This window comes from Thamnophis sirtalis, unplaced genomic scaffold (genome assembly GCF_051295495.1).
Source record: "Thamnophis sirtalis isolate CommonGarterSnake01/CBP01778 unplaced genomic scaffold, rThaSir2_p1.2 scaffold_3, whole genome shotgun sequence".
NCBI lineage: Eukaryota > Metazoa > Chordata > Lepidosauria > Squamata > Natricidae > Thamnophis > Thamnophis sirtalis.
Window position 1 is genome coordinate 122,452,880 of NW_028261383.1, and position 19,749 is coordinate 122,472,628.

The 19,749-nt window shown below is 40.6% G+C and overlaps 1 protein-coding gene across 2 annotated transcripts in view; it reads left to right on the top strand.

Annotated features, from left to right (window-relative positions):
* Window positions 1-3,674: 3,674 nt before the first annotated feature.
* Window positions 3,675-19,749, top strand: part of ST6GALNAC2 (ST6 N-acetylgalactosaminide alpha-2,6-sialyltransferase 2) — a 48,686-nt gene continuing 32,611 nt past the window's right edge. The window contains exon 1 of one of the 2 annotated variants that reach the window (XM_014065248.2): window positions 3,675-3,913. In XM_014065248.2, coding sequence (XP_013920723.2) covers window positions 3,792-3,913 — 122 coding nt within the window. In that variant the 5' untranslated portion in view covers window positions 3,675-3,791. Of the gene's footprint in view, window positions 3,914-4,320; window positions 4,437-19,749 lie in introns of those variants that run through there. The other variant, XM_014065249.2, reaches the window with a different exon arrangement.

Here is a 19,749-nt window from a genome sequence, read left to right on the forward strand (position 1 = left end):
CTAGATATCTTTTAAAATCTTTTAACATTGGGGCTTCATCTCCTTCAACCAATGGTTCCATCAAAACTACCTTGAAGTTCATGAAATAGAGCAGAATATAATATGCCCAGTAAAAGCATGATTTTTTTTTTTTAAAAAGCCAAATGTTATCCAGGCAGCTTTATTTGCTATACCCAGTTCTGGAAAGTACGGGATATTCCAGAAAATATCATAACAGCTGACTGCAGAGTTATCAAAGCTAAACATGGGGGCACCAGAGGTGGTATTCAGCAGCTTCTAACCACTTCTAGAGAACCAGTAGCAGAAATTTTGAGTAGTTTGGAGAACCGCTAAATACCACCTCTGGCTGGCCACGATTCCATCGATTCTCTGCCTTCCAAGTCCCAGTTGATCAGGAGGAAATGGGGATTTTGCAGTAACCTTCCCCTGGAGTGGGGAGGAAATAGAGATTTTATAGTATATTAGCCCCTGCCATGCCCACCAAGTTACACCAAACCCATCAAACCACACCCACAGAATCAGTAGTAAAAAAAAATGAATCCCACCACTGGGGGGGCACCCTATTTCCAGACCTATACTGCCTGCCCCATATTGAAGAAAGTTAGCACCCACCTTCTCCTTAGAAGAATGAAATATTTTGAGAAATATTAAAAAAGGCAGAATATTATATTTCCCTACAGGAGAAATTGAGAAACATGTTTTTTAGAGGGAGAAAGCAGCCCACAGCAGATGTCAGCACTTAAGAGATAAAGAGACAGGTAGCTCTATTCATCGGCAAAGCAAATACTGTAGGCAGAAATCTATTCAAGACAGGATATTTTGAAATTCCCTGCAGCAAAAAATAAAATAGGATTAGCCCTCAGCCACAGTAGGAATTGCCCTTCATTGCATCAGTAGTCCAAACGTCAACCAAACGTAGCTCAGGCAAACACCTAGAGTTTGCCTATAGAGCCAGATATGACCCCTACATGGCCCCATGCGAGTCTGACAACAGGCAATAGAACACATGTTCTTGCACAGGAACAGGAAGCTCAAGTGCAAAGCCCAAGAGAAGGTATAACCCCCACCCAACTCCATGTGGTCAGCTGCCCAGAGCCCATGTGGTTCTCCATCATTAAACCCTCTTTTCAATCAGCCTCCATTTTGTCTCCAGTGCCGTTCTCCCAGCTTGGAACTGAACCAGATAGATACATTTTTCAACAATATGAAAATACCCCCCTTTTACTCTTTCATAATCCTTTTAATCAATATTTAAGTCTGTCTGTTCTAGTTATAACTAGCTCTAGAGTTGCTTATTTCCCTCAAATCGAGGAAGACTATTTTGCCATTAACTTTTTGACAAATATATTGAGACTGCATTTTATATTCTGATTCCATGCTTTACTGTAGTTGAGAACATCAGCAATTCTTACCATCAAATAGAGGGTGAAACACTCAGTTTTCTTCAGGATGAATTGAGGAGTGGATCTGATCCTTAGAGCACTGGAAGCTTCCCTCCCCATAATATATAATAGGAATATTCTACCTGTATTCATCTGCTTGATCTATCCAATAGGACTGTGGAGGGAAAAAGCTGGAAGAGAGGATCTTATGTATACTATTACACACACACAATCTTCCCCTAATTTTTGAAAGGGGCTTTATTTGACTTTAAATATGTGCAAACATATTTAGAAGGAAACAAAACAACCTGATAATGATATTGATTCTGTTATTAGAATCATCCAGAGTTGTTGGGAGTCAGGCGACAGACAAGTTTAATAAATTATGATTATTATGTTACTGTAATAGTTCTAAATGCAAGACTGGTAGAATTAAAATAAAAAATGATCATCTGGGAGGCTGTGTCATCAGCAATCTGACTTCTGATTGAGGATAGGACATAGCCCCTCAGCTCCAATTTAAGATCCCACCCCTTAGGCAATATTAAGAACACCTTCATACCACATCCTTGGCACAGGTTCAGAACCAACTCTATCCTTGTGCAATACACAGCAATTTTAGTAAAAGTTGGGTGAATCTACTGAAGTTTATTTGAAACAGTCCATTGGTATTTTCTTTGTAATGTGCTGGCTCTATTGATCTTCTGTAATGTACAGTATTATCATCTAATGATCTGCCAAACACATGCAGACTCTCACATCTCCAGGAAAGTGTTTTGCACATCTCTCCTGTTTTCCTAATTGGTGGGAACTGTTGGCTTCATTCTGCCTCTTGATTCTTGGATTTTAATCATTTATTATTTATTGATTATATTTATACCTGTGATGGAATGTAGTGAAGAGATGGATCCCCAGGAAAGAAGAGGTGCATTCCAGAGAAGTAAGAAATACTGTAACTCACTCTGTACATCATGCAGGAGAGTAAGAAGGTAACAGCAGCCCAATAGTTCACAGAGTATATTGTAGATTCAGTCTTTAATCTGGGACAATTTTGTCTATAGGTGTCAACAATAAAGCATTGAGCTTGGAAGAATTTGCCACATTTCATTCTTGCTTTTCTGTCTGACAACACCTCCTTCCACTGAGATTCACCTCCTTGGCCTGCTATTTATAAGATATTCTTCCTCTCTACCAGATCAGAACAGCAATATTAGCATGCACCCATTTGCAAAATGGTTACCATGCCTTCATTTCCTTACCGCCATGAAGAGTTTATAAATGCACAAAGAAATAAAGCTTTGCACCCAATTTCCACTCAAATCAACTTGGGGTGGCAATTTTGTTTTTGCAACCAACGAAATACACCCATAAAATAAAAACAAGGTTGGAAACGAGGACATGAGCAGGATATTTTGTTTTTCTTTTTTCTTTCTTGGAACCCGGATTTTTCTTACTCCAAAACAGGTGACAAGTCCAACTGGGGCAACTTGAGTGATGTTCTTTGCATTCTCCTATTGGTCAGTTGTATTAGGGTACTGATTGGTTCATAGGGTGTTTAAGTTAGAGGCTGGCAGAAAATCCCTCAACTTCCCCTTTTCGGCGTTAGGCCTATACGACCGCCGTTCGTTGTTGGGTTTCTAATGACTGCTCTTTTGGGCAAGGCAAGCCGGCATTATAGTATCGGATCATTCACTAAATGACTGCCACTAAGTTTCTCTCCACTGTCTTCTCCCCACCCCCACCCCAACTTTTATGCACTGTAGTAGAGAAGTTGGGTGAATTCACGGCGCAGCTTTCCCTGTCTGGGTGTACCCTAGTCTTGTTTTGTATCGATCCGTGCAAAGTGTGGGTTAAACGGGTGACTCTAGAAAAAACCGCCCGGTTTCTCTCCCAGTGAAATATCTTATTGTACTACTTCTTTTTCAAGGTCGACGTGAAAGACTTCGAAGGGAACGTTTTAAGCCAGCTCCCAGGAGCGTCGCCCCTCTCCACCATTGCAAACGAGTCCGAACCAGTTACTCAGGCGCGGCGTTTCTCCCCGCTCCAGCCCCCCATTTTTTTCGCTCTCTTAGCTAACCGGCAGAAGGTGCATCAAGCAGCGAGCAACAGATGGAAAGGGCAGGGAGAAACCAGGCGAGTCCAAAGTCTTCACTGCGGCGCGGCAAGGAAGACCTTTATCGGCTGAGCTCTGTAACTTTTCCAAAGAGCTGGGAGGAGGAGGGAGGAGGAGGAGGAGGAGGAGGAAATAAAGCCTCCGCTGTTTAAAGCTGGGGGGGGGGGCGTCGCTGGAGAGTGGAGGTGACTTGATTTCTTCCCTAGTCAGGGTTAGGGTGCTCCAGCCTAGCTAGCGAGACGAGTCCCCGCGGCGCAGGAGGCGCGTTTTCCCTCAGCGCGTCCTCCTTTTCCTGAATGGGGTCTCCCCGGAGGAAGAGGCTCTGCCTTTTGTTCCTAGTAGGATTAGGGCTCTCTGTCATTCTCCTCGGACTTCACTACACGGCGGATTCGCCCCTCTGCGCCGGGACTGCGGCCAGGTAAGAAGATTTGGGAGAGACTCAAAAGGGAATCTTTCAAAATCAAAGGCTGGTGGGGGAAAAAAAACCCTTAACGTTGTTGGTGGCTGAGAATGGGAGACTTGTTCGGAAGCCAGGGCAGCCATCCTGGTATTCTGATTAAGATGAGTGAGGGTGGGGAAACAAGGTGTAATTCATTTTTATTTTTTATTTTTTATTGGTGAAAACAAACACATGCACAATCGTGCCATTGAAGTAGCACTTAGCATCTCTGTGGAAGAACAAAGCGCCCAAGGCAGCCAGGAAGGCGGTGGAGCTACTACTTAATGTTCTTCCTCAGCCTCCCAAGGAAGATGTTAAAAGTTTCAAAGTAGGCAGACCCGTAATTCAGAGGGCCCGTTTCGTATTTTTCTTTTCAGCTGAAGGGTTTTGAATATATTGTAAGAGTAATCGGCTTTCCCCCTAACTCTGCGTCCTGCAGATGTGTGTGGACTACAGCTCCCAGAATGCCCAGCCACCATGGCTAAGAGCCCATAAACAGCAGGTAAAGAAAAGATGTGGTAAGGGTTAGAATTGTATTACCTCATATTTGTGGTCTAGCCCTGAGCGAGTAATATATTCCATGGTTTCTTTGCTTGTAATCAAGAATCCATGTAGGTTGAGAAGTTACAAATGGATTTAACACTAAAAAAAACCTTCACCTCGGTGTTGGGAAAAAGATGCAGAAATGTAATAGGATGTGGCTCATGATGTTTCAAAAGATATGGTCAAGGAGAAATCACACATGTATTATCGATTACTTTAGACATATACTTTTTGGGGAAGGATGCCTATTTTATAAACCACGGAGAGTTTAAAGTTTAGACATTTAGTTCAGTACTTCCCAAACCTGGGTAAATTACCCCAAATTGGGTAAAAGAGGTACCCTATGTTCTTTTGGGTAATGACACACAAACCCATTAACCAATCACAACATGGATATTTAAATGGCCTTAAAGTGTTTTGCCTACATTGGGTAAAAAGGAATTTCTGATAATGGGTAATGAAAGAAAATATTTGGGAAGGTCTCCTTTCCTCTAAGATTATTGCATTGTGTATCCTCTTATACATGCCTTCCTAGATTTTGAGCTTCTGGAGTTTTAAAATGAGTGAAATAGTTGATCCAGCATATTTGGAGATCACTAAGACAGGAAAAAAGCCTGAATGGTCTGTGGAGGTTCCTTGTGGACAAGTTAGTCATGTCAGTTGGGTTTTTTAAACTTTGTAAATGACAGTGGCCATAATTAAAATGTTACCATATCCACATAAAGATGTATGAATGAATACTTCCATCTTTCCTGCCAAGATAGCATATGGGAGCAGTGTCCACTCTTGATTCTTAACACATTTTAAAGCAGGATATTCTGAAGAGTGTTATTTTACAAAATGAAAAGTTTGTGCTTGCTCTGATAGACACTATATACATAAATGAATAAAACCACAAGTAGACCTTCATTGAGCCTTTTATTTCCTAGATTTCAGAAAATCTTTCTGTACCTGTTTGCTGGCTCCTGAAAATACATTCAGAGAGGAAAGAATGTCCTCATTCTTACAAAATATGCTTATAGCAAAACCTATCTCAGATCCATCCTGGCTGTACTCTAGTTGTGCCAATTGCTTATAAACTTGGTTTCAACCTATCTAATGGAAGGAAATAACTACAAAAAAACACAACAGCACAAAACAATCTGATCCTAGAAAAACTTGTGAAACAGTATCTCTGAGTGGATTCCAAACTAAAAATGCTTGAGCTTTATGGGAGAAAATCAGTTAATGTAGTTTTGTAATAGCTGGGAAGCACCTACCTTTGAGAGCAATTGAACTTTCAGACTTTGTCATGCTTATCATGTACAGTCTCCGATTGACTCAGACATTTGTCATAGAATACAGAGTGAGTGTTGGAAGGGACCTTGCAGGCCTTCTAGTCCAAGCCCCTGTCAAGCAGGAGATCCTGTACTGTTCCAGAGAAATGGCTGCCCAATTACTTTTTATTGATGGAGCACCTACAAGTTTTGGAGACAAGCCCTTCCACTGGTTAATTGTTCTCTCAGGAAATTTCTCCTTAGTTCTAGGTTGCATCTTTCCTTGATAATTTTCCATCATAAAGTCTTTTGTCTTAAGGAACACTGTTGTCCCCCTTTGAATGGACTTATCCTTGTGGTTCAGAAGAACTTGAAATCATGTTGTATTGTAACTTTTATAGGTATTTTAGGAACCCATTCATGCACAGTGGCACTGGACTAAGGGGATGGCTCATATGTACACAAAGAGGGTGCTGCGTACTACCTGTGGAATGGTTGCCATAGGTTCTCCATCACGGATTAGGTCATCATAGTTTGATAGAATCGAAAGGAATTCATGATTCTTTTTTCAATGTAAAATGAAACTTCTATTTTAAAAGGTCATACAAGCTCATAATATATTTGAAGCTTTGGTTCACTCTTCTACCATTCCATTTTTTAAAACTTCTTAACTTTTAGTAGTAAACAAAACTATTGAGGAGATATGGGATTTCAAGGATGTATTGCATAATCTTCTTATCAAAAAGTTACAGCAAAGCCTCATCCCACAGTTGTCTCAGAACAACGGTAAAATCAGACACAGTATTTATGAATAACCTTGCTTTTATTAAGCTTAAAGTATGCTTCTTTAAATGTGGGAAAATGAGAGAAAATGAGAGTTTGCAGATCTCTGTTAGGATCTTCTGCGAGACTCATGCTTGTTTATTTTCTCCAGGAAAATGAAAAACTTGAAGCTAAGAGCAAGGCTGGGCAACTAATCCAGCATCCAAAGTGGGAACATTACATATGAAATACAAATTGCGCAGGCAGGTTCTTTTATAGGGCTGAAATGCTGCTAAATATTCCATGTTCAAGCCCTACTTAAATAGTCTTCTCATTTTGTTAGTGGTCATAGTAATTGTCATTTTTGGATTACAATCTTAATTGCACTAAAAAAACCTTGCAAAATAAATCAGGCTGAAAGATAGTGACTGGCTCAAACTCATCACTGACTTTCCCTAGTTAAGTATGGATTTGGACCCGCATCACTTTATTCCCAATCTTACATTGCAGAGGACCTGGATATATTTACAGGACCATCTATCTCCAATTATCTCTGACCACCCCACAAGATCTAGCAGGGTTGATGTGTTTGAAGTCCATCGATTTAACAGTGTCACCTAATGGGACTTATTTTAAATAAGGAGGTTAATAGATAAGCAGATAAATAAGCAGGGATTAATATCAGACAAACAGTCAAGCAGAAAACAATACCCTAATTTAGGAACTACCAAGGAGAAGACTACCCCCTTACTAATGCTGGCAAGGCAGGCCACTGTAAATAAACAGGGAGCAAATCCCATACTTATGTTGCTTAGTTGGGTATTCAAATGTCGGCAAGGAAACAACCAAACACAGAGAGCACCAAGGGCTCGCCTTTTTAAAAACTTTCTTGTAACTTCCTAGAGTTATTTGGTGAGTGACAACCATGTCATTTTAATTCATAATTAGAATACATAAAATAAATTACTCTTATCACCTCTCTACCTTTCAGTGTAATATTAAAAAAAATCTATTGCTGAAAAGGTTACAGTAAAATATATTTGACTTCAGTTGTGTTATGTTGAAGTTTAAGGGTTTATAGTGAAGTTAAGAATTGGGAGTAAAACAAAGAAAGTCAACTTTTTTTTGTCTCTTTTATGTCAAAACTTTTAAACTGAAGAAGGCATACAGATTTTGCTAAAGCCTTTCCTAAAGCCTTCTGATTTTTTTTTCTTTCCATAAACTATTCATGATGGATGAAGTAAATTTGGCTCAGAAATTCAGAATTGCCTGAGGTCTGCTAAGAAGTGATTTATTGGTAATTCTTCACTTTGCTGACAAAAGTTCTGTTTTTCCATCTTAGTTCCAAAAAAAGTGTTTTTCATTGTACAATGCATACTTGAAATGTAGAAATCATTGCTATCAGATGTGGGGTAGTGACCAGTCAAAATAGTTTTAAAAATAGGACAAGTCAAGGAAGAATGATCCGCTACTTCTCTTGTAGAACAAACTCTTCAGTAGCAGTTCCTGTTTGTGAGCTTCTTAAAAGTATCTGGTTGGCAATTGTATGATGGGCTGTTGCTGTATTGCAGTTGGATTATTGGAGGAATTATTGAGAAAAAGATCAATTCTTTCCTTAGCGTCCCCTCCCCATGGAGTTCTGTAGGTAAAAGTACAAAGAATCTTACAAAAGCTAAAAGGCAGCCACAGGAAGAGGGGGTTTGAAGTAGAAAAATACTCCTACAGAAGCCCTTTTCATGGAAAGATAAATGATTGAAGTTAATAAGCAATTTCCCCCAACTCTCTAGTGCATTGCTAAAGATATTGGCTAAGGCTGCATCTCACTGCTTTATATACATGATCCTTTCTCTCGCTCATGCATACCTACTTAGCAGTGACGTGCGGTGAGGTTTATGGCTGGTGAGGCAGAAATTTTTTTAGACTTGTGGACTTCAACTCCCAGAATTCCACAGCCAGGCATGCTCAGTTCCGATTTAAAGCGACAGCATTTGTTTTTCTCCTTTGCTAAATAAGTTTTCTTCTTCTTTTTCTTTTTCTTCTCCCTTCTCCTCCTTCCTCCCTCCCTCCCTCCCCCTCTCTCTCTCTCACACACACACACACAAAGTTGCACCAGGGGGATGAAGTTTGAATTCCTCCCCCTCCCTCCGACCCACATGTATCTTTTCCAGCTGTTTCAGAGAGGATTTCAACTCTGCTCTTGCCTGCCATGAAAAGAAAAAAAATGTAAAAGGAAAAAGGAAAGAGCTGAGGTCAGGCTGGGCTAGTTGCTGCCAGAGTCACCGTGGATGACTCTGCTTAACTGTTTAAAAAAGCCTCTTAAAAAGTACCCTCTACAGGAAGAGGCAGGAGAACGACATGCCTCATCTACATCAGGAATTTTTCAGCTTTTAACCCTTGCTTAACTCTGCTCGAGTGATCATAAAAAGTCAGACTAAGCAGTGAAAGTCCATGGTGACTCTGGCTGCAACTAGCTCGCCTGACCTCAGCACTTGTCTTTTTCCTTTTACAATTTTTTTTCTTTTCATTCAGCTTACAATATCCAGCCATCCCATTCTTTGATTCCACCCCCCCATCTTTCACTTTTAAACTTTCCTAAAACCTCTGTTGGTAGAAATGTCCTTCTGGGTTCAGCTCCAAGTGGGGAAAAAGACACTGGAGACAGGGAGGCTGCTTGGAAAGATGGTTTAATGGTGGACAGGACCACATGACTTGAGTTCCTGAACAGAAAAGGAGGATCACATGTTTCAATGTTGGGTGAAGAAGAAAGAAGAGACAGAAGCCCTAGAAGTTCCTGGCTTTAAACACTCTGTTTGGCCCCACCTCTGTTTCCTGTTCCTGTGTAAGAAATGTATTCTGATTGGTTGTCAGGCTCCCATGGGTCCAATTTTTCGTTTCCAGATGCCATATGGTGAGTTTCTCTGGAAGGCTAATCCTTCCTTTATTATGTAAAGTACACTAGCTCAGGCTTTAATGGCTCCTTGACAAGGGGGGAGGGGCAGGGAGCTACTTTGCTTTAAAAGCATATTTCTCCCTTTTCACATCCAGGGAAATATAATATTCTGCCTCTTCAATATTTCCTAGGATATTTAATTTTTCTAAGAAAGTGGGGTTGCTAACTTCCTACACCTTCATATGCCCAGAAACAAGCACATGGCCTTTTGCCAGGCGTGCCATTCCTTATCTATTGCTTTTGCAGACGCCCTGAGCTATTGCAGCCCTATCTTGGTCTCCCAGCTTACTTTTTCCATTCCCTCAAGTCATCCCAGCCTGTTTGCCTCACTGCCATTCTCAAAACCTTTCCTTATTAGGTAGTGGTAATGAGACCTGCCTGTCCTTTTTTTTGTATGTCTGAAAATGCTTCAGAACAAAGCCTCACCTCCAGATGCCTATCACCTTTGCTTCTAAAATGGCCTTCTGGTTCCATTTGGGGAATAAAATAACTGGTGGTTAGATGCCAACCTTTCACTTTGGTGGCATCCCTGCCACCATTCTTTAAAAGAAAGTGTGTATAATGCTTAATGGATTCACAACTAATGGTTAATGGAAAAAATGAAGGAGATGTATAGTTTTGTTTCCTTTGGGTCAACTGTTGATAAATACTGATAGAGTGCTAGAGAAGTGAGGGAGATGAGATTGAAAAATATAATATTTCTGTTAAGGATAATACTTTTATGACAGCAAGAATAGTAAATGTAATGCTTTTTCCAGTGAAAATGTAGGGCTATGAATGGTGGTCATTGAGAGAGAAGGAGGGAAAGGAGATGAAAAGCTTTCAAGTTTTGGATTTAAAGATGATGAGTTCATAGTTCATTGTGTTAAAATATTCATGACTGGGAGAGACAGGAAAGCAAAGTTAGCCAATGAATAGGCATAGCAGCTAAGTCAGCCAATGGGAGCTGAAACAGATCTGAGTCTGTGCAAAGAATTGAAATGGAAACTTAAGCTGTCTGCTGCTCTGAGAAGAAAACTAGCAGTCTGTCTGGGCTTGTCTGCTGAAACTAACTGTGTTTGCCTGTAACTCTCCTGCCTTCTGTTTACTTGGAAGAACCACCTGTTGGTATTGTACATTTATTCATCTATTCATATGTATATAAAGAAGTTAATGAATCCAGCTGAATCAGTTATCTGCTTTCTGGATTTGAATTTATGCAACAAACTGACACATTGGCTATAGGAGGACTGTAGACTGCAAGATGTAACATCCAGACCCTCCTAGATGAAATATGAATAAATACTGGTTTTCTGATTGTGCTGAAGATATATGGCAGGAACTAGCTAACGTACAAAATTATGTAACATTATTCTTATCTGAACTAATTCACCATATTTAAGGTGACCAGATTTTCAGATTGGTAAAGAGGGACACCATTGACCGGGGTGTGTGTGTTTGATTAAAAATTTTATATTTTGTCAAAAGCTCATAAAAGGCGATTAATGACCCCAGGACACTGAAACCATCATAAATACGAATCTGTTGCCAAACAAAATTTTGGTCATGTGACCATAAGGATGCTGCAACGGTCGCTAAGTGTGAAAAATGGTCGCAACGGTCGCTAAGTGTGAAAAATGGTAATTAGTCACTTTTTTCAATGCCATTGTAACTTTGGTCACTAAAGGTTTTCCCCCTCCTCGAGACACCTCACTTCCTTCCTTCATTCCTCTTGCTTATCTACCTTAGCCATCTTCTGCTCTTTCCCTCTCTTCCTTCCTTTCTCCTTCTATTCTCTCTTTCCTCACTCACTCCCTTCCTCCTTTTCTCTTCCTTCCTCCTTCCATTCTTTCAGCTTCCTTTCTTTTGCCTATCTACCTTCTCTGTCTTTCTGCTCTTTCCATCTCTCTCTTCCCCTTCGCTTCTGTTCCTTCCATCCTTTCACCTTCCCTCCTTCCTATTTCTTCCTTCTTCCTTCCTTCTGCCTATCTACCTTCACCTTCTCTGTCTTTCTGCTCTTTCCCTGTCTTCCCCTTTCCTCCCTCCCTTCTTTCCTTTCTAATTCCATCTTTTCTTCTTTCCTCTCTCTCCCTTTTTCTTTCTTCTTTCCTTCCTCCTTCCTCTTGCCTATCCAACTTCATTCTCTTTCTTTCTGCTCTTTCCCTCTCTTCCCCTTTTCTTCCTACCTCCTTCCCTCTTTTCTCCCTCCCTCCCTTCTTTTTCTTCCTTTCTTCTTCCATCTTCCTCCTCCTCCTTCCTCCTTCTTCCTTTTATTCTTTCTCCTTCCTGCCATCTTTTCTCCTTCCATCTTCTCCCCCATCCCTTCTTCTTTTCCTTCCCCCCTCCCTCCTTCCTTTCTTCCTCTCCTTCCCACTCTCTCCTTGGGAGGGGACAAAACCCAAAGGCTAAGGGGGCGGGAGTGGGGGGCAGCAGAGACCAAATAAAGTCAGAAGATCTTATTAAAACTTTCCTATTTGTTGGATCGCATTGCTGCGAATTTATAAACCAAATCAGGGGAACATTTTGCAACTGAGGGTGCTGCAAGGAAAGGGGGGAGGGAGGCAGCCCTGCCATTTCACCAGTTTTGCAAGGAATGAGAAATGGTGTCAGCTCTTCTTCATTCAAAAATCAGGAAAGAAAACCACAGGACTCCATTGGTAGAAATCAAGTGTACTTTTACTAATTATAAATGAATAGAAGCGAAGCTAAGCTAAGTCTGAATATTTAGGCGCGAAAGCGAAGAATATATTATATAATTCATTCCCCTCCCCTTGGCATCCCATGCACAGTCCAATCATAATTCTCCCAAATGTCAGGTGTGAGATAACTTTGAAAGGCATCACCAGGATGGAATGCTGGTCCGTTGGCCTTGGCAGGAAACACGCCTCCTCCTCCACATGCGCAGTAAGGTGGACAGTTCAAAATCTAGAATCTTCCTCCAGCACAACAATGAGCCCCCTCCCAAATACCATGCCCCCCTCCCCGTTTCAATGGCAGCCGAAGCAGCAGCAAAGCGGAGGCTGACAAACGCTTTAATCCGAAGCAACTGCAATCGGAACCGCAGACAGGGAAAGAAAGAAAGATCCTTGTAGCACAAAACCCATCTTTGCATGGTTGTGAGAACATGGGTAAAACAAAACAAAAAAGCACAGCGTCCCTCCGCCCTCTGAATGGGACTCAGCGTGACTCCGATTTGAATAGAAGGACATGGAGCCAGGCGGGGAGATAAGCACCTTCATTTGCATTCTCTGCGACCATGATGCTTTGCGAGGAACAATTCCAGGGCCTCCCCATGACTTTTTGCAGATTTTTACTTTTGTGCTTAAAAAAAAATGGGACTTTTTAAAAACGCCATAGAATGAGCTGTCAGCCTGACAAAATGCAACCCCTTCCTTCGTCCTCCTCCTCTTCCGTCACTAACAGCTGGGGGCTCAGAAATCGGAGCAAAAAGCCAGTCCTCCATCTCTTCCTGGATTCACTCCGAAGTTTCTTAAATCCCCCTTCTATGCATAAACGCTCCTTCAGCCTCTCTCTCTCTCTCTCTGTATCTGTTTGTCTCTCACTCTCTGTATGGCTCTTTGCCTCTGTCTCCCTCCCTCTGTCTCTCTCTCTCTGTCGTTCTCTCTGTGTGTCTGTCTCTCTGTGTCTCTCTCTCTCTGTCTCTCATCCCTCCCGTGTGTGTGTGTGTGTGTGTGTGTGTGTGTGTGTGTGTGTGTTTCTCACTCTGTGTGTGTGTCTCTCTGTCTCTGTCTGTAAGCTGCTGTCGCACCTATCATCCTGGATCAGGCTGAGCTGCCTGTCTTTCTTCAGCACCTCCTGGGAGTGCACATCCATCGTAAAATCCATCGGGTCGTCCAAAGTAGCGGGGCTCAGCAGGACCTTGGCTTAATGCGTGCAAATGCTCAAGTCCGCTGCTCACCGCTCCTCAGCTAGTTGTAAAGTTCTCTCCAGAGATTCTGGCAGGCGGAGGCAGCGCTTGCCTCTCGAGTTTCAGCGAAGGAGATTTTTTTCTGCAGGACGGAGCCTGGGGAATTTCCCCGCCGAAGTAGAAGGTGAGGCTTTCAAACTAGTCTGATCCTGCTTGAAAAGGTTGCTGTGGCAGAGCAAAGGGTGCCCTGGCTGAGGATTCCCTCTTTCAGTCGGTCTCTGGAATTCCCCCCCCTTTTTTTTTCTACAGAAGGAAAGGGTTTTTTGACTGGGCAGCTCGACATGATTAAGGCCGTTCTGCTCCTCCTTTGCGCTGCCCTTCTCTCTCTGATAGCCGCCTGGTTAAAAAGGAGGAGGAGCCCATCGAGGAAGACAAGGAATGCGAGGGGGATCCCTGCCCCCGCGGATGGGCTCTGGACTAGCGGAGCCTCCTCTTCTTCCTTTTTAACCAGGCGGCTATCAGAGAGAAGAGGGTAGGGCGTGCCCATGGCCTTGTGCAGTACCTGAATTCTCGCCTCCTGTTCTTCAGCTGTTGCACAATCCCAAGGGCACGTGCTGCCTGGTTTGCTGAATCCGGCGCGGCTTCAGAGAAAAAAGGCATGCAAGAAATCCCCCCATCCCCGCTGTCTGAACATTTGAATGAAGGAGGCTGCAGGCTCCTTTGTCCTTGGCTATGTGATTTTCTTTCGTTTTTTGCTGCCCAAACGAGTGAATGAGGCAGAGGGAGAATGAAAGGAGATTGCGTCCCTTCTGTCTCGTTGCTCAGAAAATTAACTCTGGGAAGGTCCTTTGGTGGCGGCAGGCGTCCTAGAACCTGCCTGCTAGCAAAGGACCTTCCCGAAGTTGCTTTTCTGAGCAACTGGGAGACAGAAGGGACAAAATACCGGCCGGCTGGGATGGGTATACAGGGCTGGGGGCGGGGCAGGCTTACGTCCGGGTCCGGTCACAAAAATCGGGACTTTTTAAGAATGCCCTGGGATGCGGGACAAATTGTGCAAAATCGTGACTGTCCCGCCAAAATCGGGACGTCTGGTCACCTTAACCATATTGCATCTGTTCAGGAATAAGTTGTACTTCAAGTAACAAAGCAAGATCTGTCTGCGTTTCTTTACTTAGTCATATTTGGAAATGTGCCCTCAAGGATACTTTGAGGCCCTTTAAATATGAATCAGGGATTTTTCTCAGCTACTATATTTTGTAGAGAATAATAGGCAATATCTCTAGCATATCGTCTTGTTTACAAATTTATTTCACGGCCTTCATTTTATCATCTGGCATCACCAAAATTCATAATTTCTACCTACTTGCAGTGATATAATCAGTTCTCAAGAAAAACAATAGTTAAGTATTTAGACCGAACTTTAAAGATGCAAAGTGTGTGTGTGTGTGTGTGTGTACATATGCAAAGTGTATGAATGAGGTAGCTTTTGTTTCTTGGTCTCATGGTTTCTTATGAAGAGAGTTTCCCGCAACCATTTTTAAAATAATATTTGAAGTGCACACTTTAGGGCAATCTTTTGATCTGAGGTACATAAGGTGCCGGAAGGGAATTCAAACTAAAATAGGGTAGTATTAAAACATCCACAAATGTGCTTCTGGTGTCTTGAGAGTAGAATGGAGACTAGAATGTTTCTTAAAAGTTTTAAATGCCTTTGATGTGGTTTTGGTGTTTCTTATCTTCTTATGAGTCATTTAAATGTGTCTCTGAAACATTGACAGCCAAAATGAAGTGTGTTAAGAACTATAGAATCCCCTTTGGCCATGGTATCCGAGTATCTTTAGTCTCTTGCAGCATAATAATAAAAGTCTTGTAGTACTTAGAGAGTTTAAAAAGTCTTTTTTTTTCTTGGTGCTGTAACTTATACTAGCATTCTTCAAGCTAATGTCTTCAGATGATTTGGACTACTACTTGCCCTTTACTGTTTTTCGCCTTCCAACACCTTTTCCCTAGTCTAGATTACCCAACATGTAGAGTGGCCATTTTTGAAAAAGTCTTTCTCTAATCCAATCATTAGAATATATAGACCCAAGTTTCACAGTCTAATTTAAATAGATCTCTTACTCTGTCAATATAAAAGTTCCATTTAAATTGGGAATGGAACTTTTATCTACACTTCTTAATCTGGGAATCACATGTTTATACTTTTTAATTCAATTACTGCAAGTCAAACTGTTAGTTTTCAAATCGCTCTTTCTTCCTGTCAGCTAGAAACCAGATTTTATGCATTTTGGTTATTATCAAGTTCTCTCTCTTTGTGTTGTGCTCTGTTTATACATATATTTCACCAGCAATTACTGAAGTTTCCACATTGGTTCTACTTGGGTCTCATACATACCTATTGGACAGCTTCAACACATTATAGAAGATTTGATTACATGCTGCATGGCACACATAAAGAGTTTTATTTTATTTTTTTATTCATAAACATTTTGAATACAGTGTATTGTCAGGGTCTATCATTTACAAAAGAAAATTGGAAAAAAAACCCAATAAAAATATTAACAAATACGGTATCTGGTAACAATAGTAATAATATAACAGAATGGTTTTGCCTAGATTTCTTTTTATATTACTTATTTATAATTCTGTTGAATATATTGGCATATTTATAATTATAGACCACCTTTATATTTAGTTCATACATAGCAATAATCTTTCTTCATCTAATTTCTATCTCTTATCTCTAATGACTCATAAAATCTATTCCATGTCAAGTAATATTCTGTGTCATCTTGTATGGCACACATAAAGAGTTTTAATGTGCCCTGAAGTGTATCATTTAGTGGCCCAGGGGTCAGGTCCATAGTTCATAGTAGGTGAGGCTCAATCACCTTCATTCACTTACCCACCATTCAGGTTTAGCTTGCTATACATGTAGGCATTGGACTCTTCTTGGAAGAATACAGAAAGAATCCAATCTGGGTCGGTCACCAGGACCAGAGGTTTTGTCTTCCAAGCGTTTGGACTTGTGCTGGAGCCCATCCTCAGGGAAACTAGAGAGAGGATGGGCTCCAGCATGAGTCCAAAAGCTTGAGAGGCAAAATCTCTGGTGCTGGGGACTGACCCAGATTGGATCCTGCAACATTATCCTGGGACACATATATTCGCCTTCATTCATACAGAAAGAAATCCAGGAAGAGGAAGTCATGGAGGAAGAGATATGATACCTTTCTCCCCTGCTTCCATTATAGATAGTCCTTGATTTATGACCACAGTTGGGATCAGAATATCTCTTACTAAGCAAGGTGGTGGTTAAATGAGTCGTACCCAATTTTACAACTTTTTTGTCACAGATTTGTTAAGCAAATCCAACTTCCTTCCATTGATTGTGCTTTTCAGAAGCTCTGCTTTTGAGAAGATTGCAAATGGTGATCAGATGACCCAGGGATATAACAACCATTGTAAATTAATGCTGGTTGCCAAGTGCCCAACTGGGCAAAGCACCACTCACCAACCTAGTAGTATCCCAAAGGCGGCAAACAATGTGAGGGCCTTTGCCCTCCCTCCCTCCCAGCTCCCGGCGCCTTCGGGATATCGCTAGGTTGATGACTGGCGCTCTGCCTGGCTGGAGGGGTGGGTTGTCCAGGGGGCTTATTATCGGGGGAGGGCATATATTTTTGCCCACAGGAAAAATATGGCATGGCCTTATTATCAGGACATATCGTAGTTTCGGGGAAACACAATAGCTGTGTTCCTCGGACATACGGATAATCGAGTGAGAGAGGAAACCAAATCTTTCCATAGATTCCACTCTCTCAGGTTTTGGGAGAAGTAGATTAAGATTTCTACCAAGGCTTCAGTGAAGCAGATGGGGGAATAACAGAATAATAGATTGGATAGACAAATGTTGTCCAATATCTTCTTTAAAATCTCTAGTGTTGGAGCACCCCATAACTTCTCAAAGAAAGTTGTTCCAATTGTTCTAACTGTCAGGAATTTTCTTCTTAGTTCTAGGTTGGTTCTCTCCTTCATTAGTTTCCATCCATTGTTTCTTGTCCTGGCTTCAGGTGCTTTGGAAAATAGTTTGACCCCATTTTCTTTATCTTCAGGGGCTGGAAATTATCCGTTCCTCAGTAATTCTTGCCTGAGTGTTTTAGGTTTCATTTTATTGTCTAATTAAACTGATATGATTTACAACACAAACACTGCAAGAAGAAAAAACTTCCATATACTAACTGAAGATGCAGATTACTTGGAGAGTACCATGCTGTGAAATGATGCCCCACTATAATTAACTAATTAGATTACCATTCTTGCCCATCCTCATTTTAGGATCTGCTAAGTTTGTTTCTGACTACAAAAAATATGAAAAAGTTGATAGATTTCAGATACACTGTTTATCACTAATCATTTTATCTCTGGCCTGTATTTGTTGTGTAATTCTAAGAATGATTCTGATGGAGCAAAACTAATTAGGAATACCAACCTTCCATCTGCCCAGACTCTGATCTCTCTTTACAGTAAACGTTAATCTAAGCGTTTATATCAAAGTTTAGTAGTTCATTCATAGAGTGATTTTTGCAAATGTGTTCATTAAAACCAGTCAGCAACTTAAGGTAGAATATGTGTCTCATTAAATATTAATTCAAAGCATATATTTTTGGGAAGGCTAAGAACAACATGGAGTCAAGAAATATGTCTAAACCAAGTTTTAACAGTATATCGGTGGACATTTTTTCTTAATGGAGATTCTGCTAAAAATCTTATATTTTAGTTCTCGTTAACTTTAAGTTCCCTCTAAAAACATGGAAATGATATGGAAGATACTTGAGAAAGTCAAATTACATTAAACTCTGTTTGCTATCCTAAATAAATTTCTCAAACATTCCCTTTAAGCAGTAATTCTTCCTTCACTTTTGTTTCCTCCAGGAAAAAGAACTTGATCAACTCTGAGAATCATTGGCAACACATAATATCCAGAGGTTGTACTCCAATTTGTATATTTCAACTAGTTGTAATTAACATTTTTCTTTATACATTTGCATAAAGGTGAAGCATACCATCGGAGCAGATGAAAATACTGCAGTGTTTCAACAAGTGTGTGTGTGTGTGTGTGTGTGTGCGCGCGCACACACACACTTGCTTTTATCTGGTGTTTGGGACTGGAAGTCCCCAGAGTTCAAGCCACTATGTTATTGGCCATACCAAAAGCTACCTGGAAAATATTTGATTGGGAAATAACTACTTTAGTGTACCTTGTAATAACTACTGCAGACTACTTTAAACTTTCCATGACAATGAGTGGGAATACTGTGAACTTCCTTGTGTTGAATCAGTAACAAGGCAAATGTACATCAAGGAACAACATCATTGTTTAATTTAGCTGGCTTTCTCTCTGTACCATTTAACCCTTCATGAAATAACCATATCACATATGGAAGAAGCTGGAAGGTCATCATCTTTGAATAACTCAGCATGAAACATGTGTTTGGAGTAGTTAGTTCTCAAAAATCAGATAATTTAGAAATAAGAGGAAATCCTTTAATGGATTTTGGAGCCAACCAGAGTTGATTATAAGATAGCAACTATATAAATATTTTAAATAAGCAAGCAAACAAGCAAGTAACAAAAGGGCTAAGCAATATCTGACCTCCCAGATGATGAATTCCAAATTTCCAACAGCCTCAAGCCTTATGGGCACATATTACTGGCCAATAGAATTTGGAAATCTACTGGTTACTTTCCTAAAATCTAGAGAGTACTTTTGTGTTAATACTTTATACGTTATACATTATAATACAAGTTATAATTATACCACAGCACCATTAGTTAAAACTAAAACTTATTGGTGGGGATGGGTACTTGTTTCACTTTTAGCATATTTTGATAATAATGCCAAGACCTCTGGGAAATGGCCACCCTCTTTTTATAAAAGGGACAGTATTGAGCACTAGCTATAGATCTTTTAATCTCATGGACTAAATTAATTAATTAATTAGCTCTATGCTAGGCAATTAAGTTGAAAATTCCAAGATTGAATCAGGAAAATAGAAGAGAAGCAAGATGGATTTAGAATTGATCAATCCACCACTATTGACTGGGGAATTGGATCTGGGTAAAAACATTCCATCAAGCCTAGAACTTTGTTGATTTCAGTGATAACTTTAGATTTGATCTGAAGAGAAATCCTATAAGAAAAATGAACTGTACTATTTGTATATGAAATATAAAACAATTCTGATGTGACCCACAAAGCCGGCTACATGATCAATTTTCAACACAGAAGAAAGCTAAATATGTTAGTGTGTTAACACTCCTACTTTTTCAGATGCTTCATTTATTAGGCATCTTAAAGATGCCACTACTAACCTTTGAATTAGTTATCAAAAGGTAAAAATTAATGGTCTTTGTTAAAAGACCAAGGATATGTAAACCCAGTATCGACGGTAAGGTTATT